The following is a 21,803-nucleotide window of genomic DNA, read 5'->3' on the forward strand; positions in this document are numbered from 1 at the left end:
GGGGGGCTTTCTACAGAAGGTCCAGTTGTGATAGACACGGTTCGCCACTGGGTTATAATGTAGTTGTAAGCAGATTTAGAGAATTGTATGTATAATATAGATAAGACAAGATAACTCTATCCTATGGTATGAAGACATATTTTTATGTATAAATTACAACTGTGTTTTACCAGATCGTTATACAGCAGCCTCCAGTGTCCACAGAAGGGGTTTTGGTTAGTGACAAATACATTAACAAACACTTATATCTGCTCCAAACTACCATTTATTAAAGTATCATATACTGTAGTGCTCATAAATACTAGGACCTAAATTAAAGCGTTGCCAACACAACCTGTTAAAGTCATTATTCAGACATGCTATAATACATTGTAAGAGATAGTTGTTTTTATTATAACATAGTATGAAGCAAGCAGGTAATATGAGCACAAATAGCTGAACACAGAAAGTAGCATTATGTTATGACTGCAGATGCACTTTGACAAAGGCAAACACAGCCCGTCCTGTACAGTACTGACCTGTCTGTAAAGGACAGAGACGGCTGGACATTGGCAAAGCCATGGGAGTCACCGGCCCTTTGGTAGTGTGAGGGAGGGGTGAGACGAGGGTTACTCACAAAGCACATGCAAACACATTAGTTGCACTTATGTTAATGCGCAGACAGACAGCAGGTTATGTTTTCTACTGAAATGTGTTATTATCAACATGATGGACAGACGAGTGTTAGTGTTTCCAGGAGGAGCGGTGTCTCTACTGACCACTGCTGCTGCTGGGCTCTCTCCCGCTCTCTGCGCTGATGCTCTGCAACTTCCTGCCGCCTCTCCTCCTCTCTCCTCTTCTGCCATCTCAGCTCTTCCTCCTCCCTCATCTTTCTCTCCTCTTCCTCCTGTCTTTCTTTCTGCTTTCTCTCCTCCTGAAGACGCAGCAGCTCACGCTCCTCCTCCTCCTCCTCCTCCCTCTTCCTCCTCTCCTCCGCCTGTCTTTGGCGTTCCCGCTCTTCCTCCAGCCTTTGGCGTTCCTGCTCTTCCTCCAGCCTTTGGCGTTCCTGCTCTTCCTCCAGCCTTTGGCGCTCCTGTTCCGCTTTCCTCTTTCTCTCCTCCTCCTCCCATGAAAGAAAGGCTGGCGGGTTGAAGGGGGAGACGGGTGAGTGTGGGCTGAGGCTGTGTCTGTCCACCACCGGGCTCTCTGGCTCCTAGGGAGAAGGAAGGACGGAAAGAGGAAGCACATGAAGGCATGAAGTCATTTAGCCTCCAGGATGAACTCATGTCGTCCCTTGAGGTGACAAACCAGACTGTTTGGAAATTCGAATTTAGGGGGATTTTTGTTGCAAAACTATCAGCGGGAAATCTTTTTACCATTTTGGGAAGTGTAGCCAGATATGTTGTAAGTTGAATCCACATGACTACAGTGTTCTGCTATTTATTGACTTGTCTTGACAAAAAGGACATTTTCAGGTTTTGTTCATTGTGGCTCCACTTTTTGGCTATACCTTTCTGAGATAAACAAAGGAGACCAATCGAGGCGTCTGGTGTGAACTTTTGTTTAGCCTTTAATGCACACAAACCTATATAAGATTATACAGGAAAGGCAAAACCCCAATGCATAATAGGGCCTCTTTGATGTGAAGTCAACAGGGATTTTACAAGCCAAAAATAATTGCTTTAGAAACCCCCCTGCGGTTTGTTGATGTTAGGCCATAATTTATACACGATAAAATGTTTTCCTTACATCTTCTTCTGCTACGCTGTCGGCCACCTCCTGCTGAGCCTTCATCCACTCCTCATGCATCTTCTCCTGGTCGCGCTTATATTTCTCCTGGATAGGAAGAGCAGGAAGGGAGGTCAAAGGTCATCCAAATTGAATATACATGAATAGTCGCATACAATACTGTAGCTGTATTATATTCAAAGTACTCCAAGCTCAACTACATGTTATGTAACCACACTAACAGGTTATAAACCTAGTGAAGTTTGCCCAGGGCAGGAAGTGTCCCTGGCTTCATGAAATCAGGCCGTGTATTCAACAGGGATTTAGATCGAAGGAGTAACAAGCTTTCCCGGCTACAGCGCTCTGTTTGGACAACTTTGATCTCCATCCAGAAATAGACCCTCCCAAAATGTTTTGAAAGTATTCTACTACATATAAATTGGATACTCGACAGATGCTTTACTTTCAGCTGCCAAAGCCCCGTAGGGTTTTCTGTGTTGTGCCTATTAGGAGCCGTCAGCTTTGATTCTGAGGACTTCCTAGCATTTCAAGCTCTGCGTCTCGTCTCTTTTTGTCGGATAAAGGGTTTGATCAACTTCAGTGTCATTTAAGTGAGTGTCGTTTTTGGTGCTGCTAAATTGCAGTCCCACAGACTCGATATAGTGCTATCCTTGTAATCAGAAAAAGATTATTGCAAAACGCAAAGAAATGAACATGTGTCTTACACGGGTATACATAAAATAAAACAAAAAAATTGATTGTTTAGTTATTTTGGCTTTAAAGGTAGGGTAAGTAATTTTGGAGAAACCAGCTCGAGTGCGCTAGAATTTGAAAATACACAACCGGAAAAAATCTGCCACTTCCTTACAGAGCCCCTCCTCCAACACACACAAACGCGACACATGACCAATGAGAGCACGAGATAAGTTTGTGCACAGATGGAAGGCTGACAGGCAGGTAGGCCATCCAGTTACTTTAGTCGGGCCGGCTAAAATGATTGGTCGTGCTTTTTACAGTACTACGGCTTCCACAGATGACATTTTTTTATGGATTTTTTGTCAAAGCACTTCAGATATTCATTGCTGTCGGGATGTTAAGATCATTCCATGGAATATAACAAAAACTGTATCTCGAGCCGGTTTCTCAAACTTACCTACCCCACCTTTATTGTATTTTATTCCAAATATTCACCGTGAGTATTTTTATTTCATTGTTTGTGGATTTTTACGCTAATGTTAAGTGTTTCTCTCTCAGTATAACACATTACATTCTTCTCTGTGGCAGCCCCGAAGCTCTGGAACTCCCTCCCCCAAGACCTCCGTGACTCTGAGTCCCTCACCCTGTTCCAGTCCCGCCTCAAAACCCATCTCTTCAACTCTGTCTATCCATAAGCCCCCCCCCCCCTCTCAATCAACTTCCTCTTGACTGCCTTTCCTGTTTATTTTATTTTTGTTTTAATATATTCATTTTTTTTAAATTATTGTTTTGTTTTGTTGTTTTTGCTTGTCCTTGTTTGTTTGTTACCCTCCCTCACACTGTAAAGCGTCTTTGAGTTCAAGAAAAGCGCTATATAAATATAATTGATTATTATTATTATTACATTTATTGCCCTGCATTCATTTTTGAGCAAGTTGTCCCTAATTACGTGGCAGCTGAGTGCATATTGTAACATAAAATAATGTCGTTCTATATGAGTCTGTCTTTGTGTACCTGTAGGAGGCGCTCCTGCTCCTTCTGCCATTTCTCCTGTCTTTTGCGCTCCTCTTCGGGGTCCCAGGACCAGCGGCTGGAAGGAACGATTGGGGGAACAAGAATCTGCAGACACAGAAAATAAACATGCAGTATAAATGCACTTGCTTGTATTATCAATAGGGCATCAATCATTGAGGCTTGTGACGTCATCAAACGTATCTATGCAACTGACCACGGATACAAGCCTGGTGTATACTAGATGTTTCCTAAAACCTCTAACTATAACCTGATTATGGCTTTAAAGCAAAGAACATATGCCTGTTGTTTTAATATAACTGCATCCAGTGGTGAAATGTATTTACTTATGTACTGCCCATTAGAAACATTTTGAGATACTTGAACTTTACTTATCTCCATTTTATTAAAGCTTCTACTTCTACTTCACTACATTTTGTCAATAACATATTGTAATTGTATCTTCACTACATTTTCTGAAAGCTTTGGTTTTAGATTTATACTGTTATTTCAAAATCTAAAATCAAATAATATATTAGAATGACATTTTAAGGGTTAGGGTACCACACAGTATACAAAGTAATTAAATCCAGTCATATGATATATTTAGATCTCAAGTAATTCTGTAAGTTGGAGACTTTTGCTTTTTGTTAAATGTATGGTTCTTTAGATGATTACGTGTAGCAGAGTATTGTTAAACTGTAGTAGTCATTTTTACTAATGTATACGATCTGACCTCCTAACTGACTTTGCATTATTGTCAAATATATGGGATCAGTTCAGCTTGAAAAGGCTTCACAACATATTTTGTTCTCAGACATTTGAGTATTCAAGCTTCCTGCAATCCAAGATGATTATTGGCAGACTTAAACGCTTGAGAAGAAAAGTGAACCAGAAGTAAAGTGGTGCACATGAGATTATAAATAATAGGTCTAGAATTTGAAATAACTGTGGGTTTAAGGATATTGTTCTGCTATAACAGAAAACAAATCAAAAGAGACAAAACTTCCATTCATGCACTGATAATACTACTCACATCTGGCATTGCAGACTCTGATCCTCCTTGAAAAGAGAACAATCATACGATCAATACTTCTGACATTGACAGACAGAACAAAAACAATGAGGTCTACCTCAAGGTCAAATACTGAAGCAACACAGGGTTGACAAGCCTATGAAAAGTTTCTTGATTTCTAAGTCAATTCATCATTTAAAATCTAATTTAAAACAACACAATTGATGTTTTCAAAAAGCATCATTTCACACACTTCAAGTTATTGATTTTCTCAATTCAAGATCAACCACTTGTTGACATTTAGATTGGATTTCAGCCCATACTTGCACATATAGGAACAAGTACAACAAGAGCAAACTAACTGGAAGAAAAACACACACACATGAGCAGCATGCATACTTAGGAGGATGCATACAAGTACAGCGCAGACAGTCTGAAAGGCTAACAAACAGTTCAATACATGCATGCTGAAAGTGCAACAGGAATGCTTTTAACTTCATGCGCAGCAGAGTGGAAAGTGTAACCATGTGTTAAACCTGGACAGCATCATAAAAACACCACAAACACTAGAGGCTTCAAAGAATGGTATTTGTGGTTGGTACGCTGGCCTGATGTCTGACATGCTGTCCAACTTCTGGAGCTGAATATGTTGTTGTTAATAATAATAATATATTTATTTTGTTAGCGCTTTTACAGGTGCTCAAAGACGCTTTGCAGATATAGTGAAAAGAAAGAATTGTTGTATAGTGTTTTATATTTTCTTAAAAAAAAATGTATGGGTTTCTTCTATACGAAACAAAAATGTAATGAACTGATGGTTTTATACCTTCATCTTGAAACAAATAAAGATAATCAAAGTGTGTTTGGTTTGTAAGGAGAAAATTGCTTNAGCAGGGATATCGAGTATAACAGAGCCAACATTATATATATCCTATCTGTGTTTACCATTATCAGTCAGATAAAGACTTTGTATCACTGGGAATGTTGGTTGCCAGTTTGGCAGACCAGTACTGGTAATACTGCCTGTGAATAAAGCTCTACACTTACAATACAATGTGTTTGTTTGAAGGCTTTTCTTTCAAATATCTCTGTTGCTACCTGGCTGGATGGTGGTGACACGAGCTCCTGTCGAGTCCCACACTGCCTGGAAGCCTTTGCTGCCTGTTAGGCTTCTGGTTCAGGCTGATCCGCATCTCACAGTAGTTCTCCTAGAAACCAAACACCAACACAGGTGAGAAGAGATGGACAACAACGTTCACACATAGTGTAGAAATGTGCTCCAGACTTTCCATCACTCTGGATAGCAGCATGTCAGGTTGTGTGTCTTTGTGTGAACCCGGCCAGCGTTGGCAAGAAAGCCTTGTATTAATCATTTATGGCTGTTCATCAAATGCCTACCTGTTGCTATTTTTTTACAGAAATTACCTGGCTAGTTTCTTTGGCAGGAGCAGGACTGACTGGAGTTTCACTCTTGAATTGAGGAGGGACAGGTGAGACACTCTTAATAGAGGTCATGCCCTTCACTGTGGTCTTCTCTTCTTCTTCTTCTTCTTCCTCGTCCTCCTCGTCCTCACTGCTGTGGACTGAGCTGGACTGAGATTGAGCCTCGTCCTCAGAGGTCATGAACTGTTGATAGCGGCTCGGCACCGACGGCTTCTTCGGAACATCTGCGCTGCCGTTGACACGCTTCTGAGCGGTGTCCGTCTGTCCGGCCTGAATGCAGATTTTCAAAAAAAGAAAGGAAATTATACAATATTGTACAAATATATTTGATTAACTCACGGCTTTTAAGTGCAAAATTATCAATTCAAATATGAAATAAATCAAAAAAACTGGGAGAATATATGTATTTTTAAATAGAGTTCCACAATCGTCACCTGCGGTCACTAGCTGACCTGAAAGCACATTAACAGTAATGAATGTGAGGGAGAATGAACATAGCAGCTCTGTCAGTCGAGCCTTATAAAAACACTAGCTTCATCCATTATTCACCAGGTAATCAGATCGGACTCTTGGATAACATTGATGCACTCAAAACAAATAACACCGTACCTGACGAACAACATTTAATCCTGCCAAACAAACACTGTCCCCTCAAGCCCTCAAATGTCATTCAGCCCTTTGTCCTGTACTGGTAGTTTGTTTTTAATTGTATAAATGTCTAGTACTCACTATGAACGGACGGGGCATGGAGCTGAGGCGGGACGACTGGGTCCCGAAGGGCCTTGCCGTGACAACTGAGGTTATACGTGCGCTATCCGATTTCTGGTAGCTCCTGGGGAGGGAGGCGGAAACATGAGACACCCCGGGAGGCTTGGGTTCCATCGAGCTGGTCTGTGGTTGTTGTTTGTACAGAAAACCAGAGGAGGGGGCCCCCACCTCAGTCTGTATGCGCGACAATGGGCGCCTAGACTCCGGCGCCTTTTGTACGGAGCTAGAAGAGGAGATGACTGTGGTTGTGGTCTCCTCTGTTTTGACTCTGCTTTTGCGTTCTGCAACTGGACTCCAGTTTAAAGGTGCAAAAGTTGGAGAATGCGATCTGCGGATACTGGGAGTGATGCTGGGAATCAAAGAGGGGATGAAGGTGGTGGTGGTCTCCTCTGTCTTGACTGTGCTTTTGCGTTCTGTGACTGGACTCCTCTCTAAAGGTGCTGGAGAAGGAGATCTGCGGCTGCTGGGAGTGAAGGAGGGGGTGAAGCTGGTGGTGGTCTCCTCTGTCTTGACTGTGCTTTTGCGTTCTGTGACTGGACTCCTCTCTATAGGTGCTGAAGAAGGAGATCTGCGGCTTCTGGGAGTGAAGGTGGGAGTATTGGTGGTCGTGGCGTAGCTGCCTGCAGATCTATCCACAATGTCAACTTCCCGTGAGGTGGGAGGGGAGGCGGCCCTGCCAGTAGCTGGGGAGGCAGCGGGGGGTTCGACCTCTTTCAGAGAAGGCTCAGAGGAATGGTAAGGAGTGTCAATAGTGTAGCTCCTGGCAGGAAGGGTTCGGATACGTGGGGAAGTGACAGGTTTATCAAAGACTTCGTCGTCGTCCTGGTAAGACAGAGATGACATACGGCTGCCGATGCTGTTCCTTCCTTTATTTCCTCTGTGGCCCAGACAGAGGAGGAGAAAGGAGAAGAGGTAAATAGGAAAAAAGTGGACAGTGATGGGTGAAATAAAGATGAGAAGGGATAGAATTTAGAAAATAAAGAGAAAACGTGACATGAAAATAGAAAAGTACAGGTTGAAAAGAGGAGAGGTGGGGCAAAAAGAAAAAAATAAGACTGGTTATAAACCATGATTAAATTACACTTTCACACTGACTGAAGGCACAACGACAGTCTCCTCCATCACTGCACAATAATACAGTGGTCTCTATCTTTAATACCACAAAAGCTATAATACAAACCTTTTTATTTGATTACCTTAGCAAAGGATCCCCCTCCGAGGGTAAACAAATACATATTGGAACAAGTTATTTAATACAAATGTAAATTCTAAAGCATTAAATCTATTAATAACATATCCTTGCCCTCAATAGCCCCTATGAAGGTGTGCTTTCTCTTACCTGTCCTCTTGCATCTCCTTGAGGGTCTTGGACCTTCTGTTGCTGCTGCTGCCGCTGCTGCTGTACGTAGTCTCCTCTACCTTCTCCCTTTCCTCTTTCTTCTTCACGATATCAGAGTTGACACTCCTGCGTCGGTTCTTCCATTTGCTCAGGTCCTGCAGAAAAAGTAAGCCCAGATCACCTCATGCACCATTTTGTAACAATTCAGCCTGAGGCAAGTTAAAAACAGACTTGTTGTGTTGCATGGCTGACTGTACAGCTGGAGGGAGTAAAGTGAAGAAGGAGAGAGAAATACAAAATAACAGAAAGGGCTTCATTTGAAGGTGTTCTATTTGTGTGCTTGAGGCTCCTCCCGGCTCACGTCCCCTGTGTATCCGGGACTGTGTGACCTAAATGCTACTTAAAGACTATTATTTAGCCATGACACTTATTGGACTGTTGAAAGATACACCACTGTCAAAGCAAGTCACATAAATATAAATAACTTTATGTTTCTTTTCATTGATATACCTATAAATGATCAAATGTGATGGAACACTGCTGTTTAAAACGAGAGCACCACTTGCCCTTTAAAACGTTTTTTTCCCCAGGAATAACTTTCACCATCAGGTCAAATTAAAATGGATTAATACATTTATTTAATTATTTTGAGGTGTCTGTCCCACATCATTCGTCTGTATAACATCTTAACACTATTTCACATGAATTACATTATTAGTATTTACAGGATGTGGCGTTTCCTGCCTCAGACACTGATTTGGAAATGAGGGCAGTCCAGAGCCAGAGGGCAGTGCTGCACCAATCACTGTGTATCTCCGTCTCTGGCTTCTATCTAAACAGCTCTCTTTCCCCCCTGCGGGCGCAGACTGCAGCACAACACCTGCTCTCTGATCAGCGCACAGATCCTTTCAGATCATGTATCTTTCCCTAACAACAAAACGTTCTTTGTGCCAGAGTCAGCTTGTCTTGATTCTAGACCCTCCTGCACACACCACAACACAGACTTTAACACCCCTTGCTGCTAAATACAAACCGACTTTGTGCTATATGTGCAATATATATATGCCATTGATAACTGTGTAATTTATACCTGGCTGCTAAACCCTTGTTACTGTTACGAGGTATGTATGTTGTATTTTGTAGATTGTGTAACTTGCTGCTGTTAAATACCGTCAAACTATGTGCAATATGTGCTTTATGTGCAATATATACTTTATATACATATGCCATCTTTAATAACTGTAATATATACCGGGCTGCTAAATCATAAGAACTGCTAAAGGATTTGATTTGTAGATTTGATTTGTTTTTGAAAATTATGTAACTTTTTTATTTTTATCTTTTTTTAGCATATTGTTTATTATATTATAACTTAGTACTTTTTTTAGCATATTGTTGTGTTGTTTGTTTATTATATTGTAACTTAGTACTTTTTTTAACGCATTTCAGATATGCAACACTAAGCTGTCTGTGGCTCTTTCCTGCTGTAACGCTGCAAATTTCCCCTCTGTGGGACTAATAAAGGTATTCTGATTCGGATTCTGAGATAAACACAATGGCGGAAACACAAAAGGTAATACTCACATCCTGCCACCTATCATCACTTTCCTTTGTCTTCTCCCGAACCTGCTGAAGCTCTTCGTATCGAACCTGCCGGTTGACACTGGGCTCAACCTGGATATCACTTGTTGATTTACTCCTGTTGAAAGAAAGAGTTGAAACGTTTTTAAAAACAACTAGGATATCAGCAGCTCAAGAGAGAAGCGACAGGGATGTTTAGTATGGATATCCTGGCACAAGCTTCACAAAAGGTTAAATAAAAGTTAGCAAAATCCAAAAGAATATCCAAATGTCCAGGTTGAGTATGCATGCACCTTGTCTAACCATCACATCAAACTGTACCAAAAAGAGAACACCATTCCAAACAGAAATAAAGAAATAACTCCCACCTTGTACCTCCCATCCATATTTTTAGATAGTGATAATTAGACATTTAACCTGTAACCAAGTGTTAGTTGAAAACACAGCACACAGGTCAACCACAACAAACTGTGGAGGGAAGTAAGCTCAGTGGGTTAGTAACATGTCGCAGCCCTTCCCGTCAAGCAAAAATAGCAAAGTCACTCACTACCATAAAGAAAATGCTTTTTGTCCCAACTCACCTACTAAGGCCTGTTATGATTTGTTATCAGGGTGCTCAGACCAGTGCTCAGTCATAACTCTGAGTGGGGCAGACTAGTCTAGGTAGATGACCCTGCGTATTGCTATTGTACGCATGTTTTCACTTTATTGTGTTGTCAATAGATCCCTGCAGAGCAATGAATCCCGCCCCGGCTCACCCTGAACTTGGCCTTGTGCCATACAATACCCTGTGTTGTGTGTCAGCATTTAGCAGCTAGTGAGTGAGAACAGCAGCACAAAAGCAGGGGGCAGCGAGGTGCGACTGTAAGAGGCCAGAGCAAATGCAAACGTGCCACATTCCTGGGAGCCCGTATCAACTCACCCGTCGATACTCTCTTGCATTCGGTGCTGTCTAGGGAACCAGAAAGAACCACACACAACAAAGTCACATTTTTGCAAAAGAGGCTAAGTCTGAGAGGGGTCTGGTCAAGAGCTTTAGGCAATTACTGACTTTAATATCAACTTGTTCCTAGCTGGTGTGATACAAATTAATATAAAGCCAGCTAAAACATGACTCAGCAGTTTTTTTGACATTATACACTGAAGGGATTACACTTTAAGGTGTGTAGAGTAGGCGTGCAGCACAGTGTTACCGTATAGACACTTATATTTCCTTAAACAAAGCTGTCTTTCTGTAGACTGCGACATGATGTCATTGGAAACATGGCTTTACATATGGAAGTGAAGTAAATCCAGATGGCGTTGACTCCAGGTTAAATGGTTGCATTGTATGTGCTTGTGTGTGTCTGTTCATGAGCAAACACTAGAGTACAGACTTGTGTTCAGGTTACTATGGAGTCCATGAGTCGCGTCTTTATATCAGAGCTGTGGGGAATTTGTATAGGCTTTCATGCCGGCTTAACAGGCAGGACTACATTAGTTTGCCCCGCTTGGTGCTGTCAGTGTGTCCAGGAAGTTATGTTTGGATATTACTCAGGATTGAACGCTTCCACACTCTCGTGCTGCTGCACTTTGAGCTTTACATATCAGTGTGAAGTTCCCTCTGCTGAGGAAATCGACATCGAACTCTGATCAGATCTGTGTTACTGTGTGTGTTCAATGAGGTTAACAAAGGGCCAATTCAATCCATCACAAGATCATGAAGATTTTCTTTATTAAGCTTGCAATATTTTTTAATTCACAGAAACTCGGTCTGATAGGAAAACAAAACCAAAGATACAATTCTGAATTCAGAAGAGAATTCTCAAATTCTCTTCAACAGTTCTCGAGATGAACCAATCACATTTTGATTCATGATGCTGCAGATTTCTGTCCTAAAATCACACTTCAAAAACACAGTACCAGTAGGTATAATTTCCACGTTAAAGTCAAATTAAGCTTTTGCCATCATGCAGAAAACTACACCAATGGCCCCATGCTTACAATGTCATAGGGACTTTATTACAGTTGTTCATTTCTGACTGGAAACACTTTCAACATGAAATAACAACAAACATTTAAAACACAAAAAGTCAGAGCTGTTGCTGCTCCTTCATTGCAGTTTATTTGACAGACCCAGTGAAGTCTAAATGCACCTATCAGATTTTACAAGGAAGACTTGTTATTGATATCCTATCTATGACAGCCTTCAAACCAATCGTTTAACAAGTGGGATCAACATGCAGTCTAGACCACTTCACTATCAGACAGGGAACAAAAATCAAGCCCCTTTCACGGTCTACAAGGTGAGGAGAAACCAACAGGCACTGTTACAGAAATCTTCTCCTTCAACCTCAGAGCAGCCAGCCTCTCCACCATGAGCCTCTTCCTATGTCTCAGCTGACTGGCTTCCCTGATAGCCTTCCATTTCTGCAGGTCACCTTCACTACAGAAAGAAGGCACTGAGGGCGTCATCAGAGAGCTCTGGCTCTGATCAGAACAAACTCCACATTTCCTGACCAGCATGTCATCCGTTTTAGGACGCATCTCATTCGAATCCTCATTCTGTTTGTTTGCTGCTACCTCCTTGATCAGAGGACATGGGGGGCACAGGAGTCTGGCTTTGAGCTCAGGAGGCAGATCCCATGGCTCTGGGATGGACATAGGGGCGTAGTTGTCAGGGGCTCCGGAGAGGGGCCGCTGTTCCTTCTGAGATTTCTCCTTACGATAAACAACGTCGTCCTGCTCGATATCAGGGAACTCGCTGTCCTCTGTGATGCCGTGTCGCTGGGTGATGATGTTGAGTTGCGGCTCAGAGGTGTAGAGACGACGGTGAGCAGACAGCTGCGTCTTCATCAAAGCCATGTCTGTGTTGGACTGGAAGGTAAGGGTTCGCCTGGTAAACATGTCATCATTCTCCAAATCAGGGACTATGCTGTCATAATCAAAGATATCCGGGGGCTCCCTGGGGTCTTGGCGCCCTAAGAGGGGCCACCTCTCACATTTGACCAGCCTGGGACCCGAGGCAGGGTCCACTGGGGCAAACACCAGAGGGGGGGTCTCTAACAGAGGGGACTGTATCTTGGGGAACTGTGGGAGAGTGTGTGCTTGAATATGAGGACTGCAGGTTGGGCAGAAGAAGAGAAAAAGGACAGAGAGGTGATGAGTGCATGCATGTGAAATGGATCGAAGAGCAAGAAAAGGAGGACGAGATACATTGAGCAGCCACAGTAGTGATATTTGATTCAAACTGATTTTGATCAAATAGGGATTTTACATGAGTCTTCACTAGAATAGATTGTCATAAAAATAGGGTAATGCTGAGAAGGATTATTTTCTATTTTAGTTCTATAAAGCGTGTTAGGGCAATTTCCAGTAGCTTTAAAAAAAAAAGCATTAGTACATTAGAAAGCAGCTCATCCTAAATTCAGCCTCAAACGAGCACATTATAGTTCTCCTAGAAAATCTGGATGATCTAAATCATTCCTTCATTGTCACAATCATGCAGCTTTATCGACCTTTTCCCCACAACGAGGGTGGTGTGAGCCGAGGCCTCGTGTGTGTGGGAGTGAGAGGGGGAGGGGCCGGAGTGAGAGGGGGTGGCGGGGGAGAGCCAAGGAATGGTGTCACAGTCCGAATCATCTGACGAAGAGCCCGACTTCTTATGGCTACGGCCGGGTGGACGGAGGATAGAGAAGGAGCAGAGAGGGGGGGAAAGGGAGGTGAAAGATAAGAGAGCAATAGCAGGGAAAAAGAAAAAGAAGTAAGTGGGAGGAATCTTTATAGAAAATGCAGTGAATGACAGAAAACCCATTTCTGAATGAAAGGATCTTAAAGGTTAAATTGGCATGCAATCATTATTTAAAGATTGCAAAGTGTCTGGCAGAACAGTAAGAAAAGATTATGCAAGAAGCAAGGAATTAACTTTATCCATGATATTGCTACTGAATATATTTTACATATTTGTTTAAATATATATGAGATAATTCCACTGGATTTGAACGCCCCACACACCTGAAGCCTTGTATCTTCTTGTACCAGGGTCTCTTCTGAGAGCCCATTTTAATCTTCTGTATGTGAACGTCTTCTTCAGGGCTCCAGAACTTTGGTAAAAACTTGTCATAAGACACTTTGGCAACAGGCTGAGGTTTGATGCCCATCTTGCGAGAGTAGAGGTCATCTTGGACGGGGTCAGCATAGCCCTCCTCCTCGTCCTCATCGTCAGAGTCACCGTAAATCTCCCTGAACAGGCTGTCGGTGGACACGGGCCGGCGGTGGTCCTCCCTCTCGGAGCCCTGCCGGGGGGGCTGCATTTCCCCACTGTTGACGCCGCTGCTGCTCAAGAGAGACAGCCGAACACACGTGTCAAAAGAATTTTTTCAGCAGCAGCACAGCACGCCAGGCACGCAAAGAGTAGCATAATGAGATGACGCAAGGATTAGCAAACCAATGCAAGCTTGAAAACAAACTATCAAGGAGGCAAAACTTGATTTGAGGAGTTACTGTATGTTACCAACTCAAATCACTCCTCCAAGCTCAAATACGTGCTGCAGATACAATCTCAAAACAAACCAAACAGAAACCAACAAACGACTTTAGAGCACTGTTAGAGGCAGCATACTAGAACCAAGGAGGTTGATCATGGTTACAGATAACCATGCAAACTGAGGGTAAGAGAAGCGTATTGGTTGGCTCTCATCAGGCAGGCACATCAAAGTCACACGGTTGCTTCATGTTCTCTGACCTGAGGCAGGTCACATTCTGTGGAGGGGCAACATTGGGGGTCATATTGACCTTAGGCCAGGGGCCCCCGCTACCGGCAGGCGCCCTTCCTGCTGCCAGGGGAGTGGCGGGCAAGGCGAAGTTGGTTGGAGGAGCCGGGGAGGGGCTGTGGAAGCGTCTGCTGGCCAGGTCGTCCAGAACAAGGTCGGGGTCCGGTCGTTCTGCGTCAGAGTCGCTGCCGCTTTCATACTCGTAGGCCAACGGTACATGAGCCGCAGGCAAGGCACTCTGGGATACTTGACTTTGGCCAGAGCAGTCGCTGAGGACGTCATTCCACAGCAAATGAAACACAACACCAGTACACAACGACATCGACCATATGAGACAATACAACCGCAACACAAACACCAACATGATGGGAGAGGAGACAATGTACATTTTAGGCAATTTAAGCACAACTGGGTTAACTTTCTATATTTGTTATGGTACGTTGCTCTTAAGAAAGAAAGGAGAAAAAACCTTCAATACAATCAAAGTGTTTACTGTTGTGTGTGACAGTACCTGGTCAGTGCGCCTTCATCCTCTGTGTATATGGGGTTGGCCCAGCTGCGCCGGTGGTCCTCATTGCGCTCGGCCCGTTTCTTCCTCAGCGGAGCCGGCACGTAGGCTGACGCTTTGTCTTTACTGGGAAGGAACTGGTTGAACTGGGCGGTGGCCTTGGGTGTGATGACTACTGACCGCCGGTAACTAAGACCGTCCTTGTTCTCTGCCATCCTGAAGACAGAGTCTACCTCGGTGTCGCTGCAAAAACCTGGAGCTAGAAGAGGGAGGACAAAAAGTTGTAAAAAAGATGGGAGATAATAAAGAAAAGTGTGAGAATAGAAGAGAAGAAGGAGGTTTGATAAGTGCAATGAAGTAGCAAAAAGGAATAACTATGTGAAAGAAGAGAAAAGAGCGAGGGGAGTGTGTTGTGTGTTCTGGCGTGACTTTAGAGGACTAACAGAGGGGTGCAGGGTGGGGAGCGGAGGCCTCCTCATTTACAAGCTAGTGTGGATGGCTGAGGAATGTCTCACTGCCTTTTCCTACAGGGGGGACAACACTCTGCGAGCACTGACCAGCACTTGACCCTCTCTCATGCATACCACACTTTTGTCATGAAACAAGATCACATACTGACTTCAGCATTGATATATAATGTCTCCTTCGTGGGGGACTTTTCAGTGAAAACATTCACTTTTAAAAGCACACCACTAGATGGCAATAGGCCTTTGTTTTCACAGATGCGAGGCAACTTTCTGGCTCAAAAGCTGCATTTTTCTCTGTTCACAAATATTTGAAGTTCGTGACAGATTAACCCTAATTGTAAATATTCATGCAGAGAAAAGATGTGAGAAAGTCTGGACACTTTATTGATCAAAAACCAGGCTGTGAAGAGGATTAAACATAAAACAATATAAAGAAAGCATGCTCTGACCTCTTATGGCATAAAGTCAGCATGGGAAGGGTGAAAAGAAACGGGTTAAGGAACAGCAGGTTTTACACGTTTTGTCAGACTAGCACATTATATTTGGGGATAGATGCAAATGACATGATGTCTCCTACCCTCGACGCTGCCTTTAAGAGTGATCTCAGATGAGATGCTCTGGGGTCGGGAGCCCAAAGAGTCCAAGCTGTCCAGGGAGTCGTCTCTCCGGTGTCTGTCTCCTCCTCCTCCTCCTCCTTCTCTCAGTTGGAAGAGCTCCTCTCTCTCTGAGTACCAGCTATCTCCAAAACCGCTGTCTCTGACACTGCTGCCTTTCTGACTGGGCGATTCCTGCAGAGCCTTTCATACACACACAAACACACACAGTCAGATAATAGGGTAACACATTATATTATTTAGCCCCACTGTGTGTGTGTGTGTGTGTGTGTGTGTGTGTGTGTGTGTGTGTGTGTGTGTGTGTGTGTGTGTGTGTGTGTGTGTGTGTGTGTGTGTGTGTGTTGTGTGTGTGTGTGTGTGTGTGTGTGTGTGTGTGTGTGTGTGTGTGTGCAAAAGAACTCCCAGGTACAGTAGAGTGTGAGGTCTGTATTTGTTGGCCCTTTTTTCTTACACTCAGTGACTGAGAACACACACACCTACACTGTGTATCAGGGACGGTGCATCACATGTAAAAAAAATAAATAGATTTTTTAAATTAAATTCCATCTGTGTCAAAACAAACAGTGCCATAAGGCTAGCTCCGAAGGCACTTTAAAGAGTGTGGTTAAAAACAAGAAAAGACTTGTCAGCCACTTAAAAAGAAAATTATTTGCAGATCTGTAATCCAGCAAATCCTACCAGACAATACAAGTCCACAAACTAAATCCAGCATCACCCCCGCGCCAGTGCACTTGGATTATCATAGCTAAACGTACAAAACGAGCACAACCCAACTGCTATTATATAAAATCCCTTTAGTCTTTTGAATTACAGAGGAGTTGCACACCACCACCTATAAATCTAAGTGAAAACAAAGTGCCACACTCAACACTTAAACGACTTAAGGCCTATTCAAGAAACAGAGCATCTATTTGATTTGTTCACTATGCGAACTTGGTGCCTTGCCGTAAAACAAGATTAGAATAGTTGTATCAAGGAATCAGGTCATTTATGACTTAACGTAGCTTTGGTTTTAGTGGCTGGCAATCTGAGGCCCCCCAGTGTTTAACAGCCATTCTTCTGCACATAGTCTACATACCAGGGAGGAAACAGAACCTCACTGTGCAGTGGCTGTAAAAGAGGATTTCTTTCATGCCATGTCTGGTTTCCCCAAGAAAATTAAGCTTGTGTTACATGACGACACAGGTTAGACAGCTCAGAGTGCACAATGGGATAATTATCCACTTTGAGGGTTTACCTTGTATAGCGCTGTGCCCAATAAGCCCTCGAATGCCTTCAAATTCAGGTAAGGCCCATCATAGATACGGTCACACTGAGCTCTTCTTCCCAGCCAATATATGGTGATCAAAACCTGGAGAGAAGACAACAAATAACTCATTAGACAAGCCATAGAATATATGTTAGAACAAATGATTGTTTCCACATCAGATGACAGCTATATTTCGACCCTAGCAGATGAATGTTCTATGCCGTGCTAAGCAGGTTATTGTAATAAGAGTGACACTGAAAGAAGGTGATATCCGCTGGTGGCCTGCTTTTGTTTCCAGAATACTCTGTTGTTGATTGTGTGGGCAAGTAAATGTGCTGCACCAAAGCAAACAATCATCGCCACATCGACGATGCTGGTCCCCCATTACGTGATACGCAAACTGACATGTCAGCTGTTTGGTTTAATATCACGAGCCACATGCACAACAACAATGTCGAAATAAAATACACAATGAAGCTGTGATGACAAATACTATGCTTTAACTTGCAATAAACCTAAATCCACAAATATATGACTAGCAATGTTATACATAAGCTGTCAATGCAAAAGTCTTGTTTGTTTCTGGTCGCTGTGCTGTTCCTTTCATCATCCCCTATCCCTCTCCTTATTTTCATTGGGAAAAACGCCTCAAATAAAAACTGTTAAAATTATTTAGCGAAAACTTAATGTAACATGTTGGTTGTTTCACCTCAAAAAGTTAGATATTACCTTTAATATCATCTTAAAAATTATTTTAAAAAGGTTAAGGGACTGTTTCAAAATAAATACAATTCTCCAGCATTTCGCTCTAATAGCTTTGATGGACTCTCGTTTTTTTTAAATATCAAAACTTGAGACATCAGACACATTCTTCTTCCTTGTCAAAAGTCAAAACCTGGTATCACATTACCCACAATGCTCAGTGCATATAGCCTCCAGCAGCTTGCCTCAAGTTGAGGAGCTCACTTTTTTTCTAACATTTTTTTAATTTTACTGCAATTTATTCGATTTCTAACAGAGGTCAATCCAACAACACATACTAACATACTTTAAAGTTGTAATCCCTTTATAAATTGCTAATCTCCAGTCATTTCGAATAACTGAAGCTAAATCAAGTTATATTATTGTCAAATGACACACAAATAAATATTTCTTATATTTTTCCACTTACATTTTTCAGTCTCCTGTTGGTCTCTTGATGCCTGCGAGAGAAAGAGCAGAACACAGAGGTGTATGTGTGAGAGAAATGACAATAAAAGAACAGAGGGCATGCTTGTTGGGTCTGTGTGTTGGGCAGTGAAAGAGCTGGAAAGTGAGAGCACAATCCCGACTACTGCCAGCCCTTCACACTCTCACTAACAATACAGAGGCTGAGAGAAAAACAAACACACTTTTCTGGAAAAAATAATTGTACGCCAAAAAGTAAAGTGTTTAAGGTGTGTCTTATTTTTTAACTCTAATCACACAATCAAGCAGCTGTAAAAACATCTAGTTAAAGTTGAGGGGCACAAAAGGGGTTTTTGTTTCTGATTTCAAATAATGATAATACTAATAACTGATGATTGATCATCCAACAAGGCTCTACTGTTGGAGCTACAAAGCCCCTCACATGCCGCACAGGTCATCGGGAATTTCAGTCATATTTCTGGGGTTTGACAGTTGACCTGGCAGTTAGTAAATCACTTTCACAGGAAAATGTCAGCTCCCTCTCGCTCCTGTGGAACCAAACAAAGCCCACAGTGTCAGCCTGCACGCCAGATATGACCCTTTTTCACATGTACCTGTCACCAATGTAGCATCTATTTAGGGAGCTCAATAAACCGTTATAAACCGCTAAAGTACGGTAACCATAACAGTGAATACGGGAGATATACAATCTGCTTCACATCCCATGTACATGCTACACATTCCTGCTATCATGTGGTAATACAATAGTCACACATGCCTTTCAAGCCACGAGCACTTGGATTCCTTGAAGCCCTTTCCCAGCATGCAATGTAACAAATGCACCTGCTGAGCATTAATGCATGTGTGACGTTCACACCTGAGATGCCTGTCAATCAAACGTGGTCAGGCCCATATGGTAAAGGGGAGGAAATTAAGTAAACATTTTTAATTAAACACATAATACACACATAATTTAAGTGTATTAAAATCAGGGGACCTAGCTAACTGACACATTAGCATTACATTATATGACATTCAGTGGAGTGGTACAAGTATTTCAATTTGAGGTTTTTGTGCTTGATCATTTCCTTCTTCTTTTACTTTATGTTTACATTTTACTGCATTACAAAGAGACTTCTATTCAGGGAGAAAAATGTTTTGACTACACAACATTTATCTGAGATCTACAAACAGTCTAAGCTTTTACTTTCAAAATAATTAGATTTTATCATACAATACAACAAACTGTTGAAGATTAAACCATTGGGAAGAACGTCAGTGGAACTTTCTCAGCCTCATGTCACACCAGGGGAATTCAACAAGCTAATTCGCCAACAGTGAAATCTGAAATGAACGTTTACCAATTTGGCATAATGCACATTTATAGGCCCAATAAAAAGGGAAAGAAATCCCAAAGGCTCAGATTTTGGCAGTGAAAGCCAGATCCAGCAACAAAAAAAAAGAGCTTTGTACCAGAACTACCACCAGACTGCCTCTTGCAACACTTAATTATGCCTTGTGGTGATAGTTGAATAGAAGAGAAAATATATAAGGGCTATTTTCAGACCACTGTAGCCTCAGGACTTTTAGAATCAGCTGAGTTCTCATATGATGGAGAGAACGTCATTAAATCTGATACATGCGATTTCTGCACAGAAATTACAGAATATAAATAGCTTTTGTGAGGAGGTAGTTTGATCAGGAATCATGTTGGGTTTTTATACTTTATGTGCCGAAGTGTTTATGTAGTGTTTATGTATCTTTCACACAAGCAAGCAGTTAAGACAGAATTTTCCTCACACTTCATTCCACTCAGATTAAAGTAAAAATATATCATTAGGGCTGCGAAATATATTCTATTTGATTGTTTCCATCTTTAAAAAATGTAAACAGATTAATGTTCATGTTTTGTTTAATTTCACAAGCAATTTGTTGTAATTTAAGATTATACTAAAAAGCAGCAAAAAGGCCAAACTCATTCCATTTGAATATTGTTTTCTTTTTGCAAGTTATATTACTTTGGTATAACATATGTTCCTAATATAGTAGCAGCCCTATATATACTTGTTTCCTTGTTAATACGTGATAAGCTTTTGTTAGGTTTTTCTCCAATGTTACTGTTTAGGAAATAAAAGAGAACACTTTCCAGACAACGTATACGTGCTAAAGAGTGAGTAAACAGAGAACTTGCCAAATTAACAGAGCACTCTCAACACTTCCAGCCTTTTCAGTCTCAACCTTTGCATGTTTACACAGACACTCACATTACCACTCTCTTGCAAAGGTCAAAAAGTGAGAGACATCCTTTCTCTTTTATCTTCCAGTGGAGATGCAAAGATTTCAGACACGATTACCTGTTAGCCCATTATTACTAATAATTATCAACCACACAGTGTAACAAAAGTGGACAATATCAGACAACAGCTACAGGATCAATCAACATTAATTGCAAAAGTTATAGCTACATCAAATATTACACTCGCAAAAATGTATTTATTTAAACAAATTATTCATTATTTGTATTCAGGTCATTGATTTCTTTCAAACAGCAGTATAGCATGACATTATTTTGCCAAAACAAACAACTATATCCATTTGATTTTCATTCAGCCAATACAAATCATAAACAAAGAAAGAAACACACAGGACTGAAGAAACATTAGCCACTATTCAAATCTTACACAAATAACTTCTAGACATTCGCCAAGGTAAATTATCCTTCCAATTTAGTCAATCACTTCCCTGTCTTGTAACAAAGACAAAAGTATGTCTCGATCTTTAGGTAAACACAAACCTGAAGGTGAAAACTGACCAATCAAAGGCCACAGGATGTGTGTCAATCCATGTAAAGCCACAAACAAGATCAAGGCAGCTCCGCTTGTTGAAGACAACAACATCCCAAAGACAAACAAACCGAGAACCCAAGCCTTAAATTACTGGGTGTGCACGTGTGATCATAAGCATACCTCTGCAATGAAGATCACTTGCTCTGCAGCATTCAACACCACCAAGTCACATCCTTCGTCAACAATCTCTCATTCTAATGAAATGTTTTTGGATTTAAAGACACACCCAGACGATCTCATGCATTATGAGTCCTGAAAAATGCAGACACAAGGAGAGTTTGAATAGAGGAATCAGCTGTGGGTTAGACAGTGTCGGGCATCATTGTGTTCTTATTGGAGACACTGCAGGCTCTGTGAGGGAGACAGCAGGGTGAGGCTGGCATTTCTCTCTCCAAGTCAACGAGCACAAATATAACCCTTGTGTTAGCCTTTCACAGCCAGAGCCATGGTGTAGAAACTTTATTGGCCTTTTACCATCATCGCTCGTTTGGTTTCACAATCTGCCCACAGTTCACACAACACTGCAACAAGAAGGGAAGGCAGTGCCATGTATTCAACTACAAAACCAGAACATGCAGTGCCAGCCCAGTGTACCACACCCAAAACACTAACACATAGGGCAGTTTCTCCTTTATGCATGA

At 42.0% G+C, this 21,803-nt stretch overlaps 1 protein-coding gene across 1 annotated transcript in view; it reads right to left on the reverse strand.

Moving 5' to 3' along the window:
* Positions 1-140: 140 nt before the first annotated feature.
* The window catches only part of LOC104962234 (LIM domain only protein 7-like), a 39,518-nt gene continuing 17,855 nt past the window's right edge, over positions 141-21,803 (reverse strand). Inside the window, 23 exon segments of the mRNA XM_010790657.1 lie at positions 141-575; positions 759-1,192; positions 1,729-1,815; positions 3,418-3,522; positions 4,451-4,481; positions 4,483-4,586; positions 4,753-4,790; positions 5,528-5,583; positions 5,585-5,637; positions 5,855-6,142; positions 6,602-7,517; positions 7,980-8,134; positions 9,564-9,678; positions 10,483-10,512; positions 11,303-11,313; positions 11,835-12,803; positions 13,018-13,207; positions 13,554-13,874; positions 14,284-14,580; positions 14,823-15,078; positions 15,864-16,083; positions 17,138-17,251; positions 18,321-18,351. Of these exon segments, the coding sequence (XP_010788959.1) occupies positions 455-575; positions 759-1,192; positions 1,729-1,815; positions 3,418-3,522; positions 4,451-4,481; positions 4,483-4,586; positions 4,753-4,790; positions 5,528-5,583; positions 5,585-5,637; positions 5,855-6,142; positions 6,602-7,517; positions 7,980-8,134; positions 9,564-9,678; positions 10,483-10,512; positions 11,303-11,313; positions 11,835-12,803; positions 13,018-13,207; positions 13,554-13,874; positions 14,284-14,580; positions 14,823-15,078; positions 15,864-16,083; positions 17,138-17,251; positions 18,321-18,351 (4,942 nt within the window). The 3' untranslated portion in view covers positions 141-454.

This window comes from Notothenia coriiceps, unplaced genomic scaffold (genome assembly GCF_000735185.1).
Source record: "Notothenia coriiceps isolate Sejong01 unplaced genomic scaffold, NC01 NC01_scaffold00034474, whole genome shotgun sequence".
Lineage (NCBI taxonomy): Eukaryota > Metazoa > Chordata > Actinopteri > Perciformes > Nototheniidae > Notothenia > Notothenia coriiceps.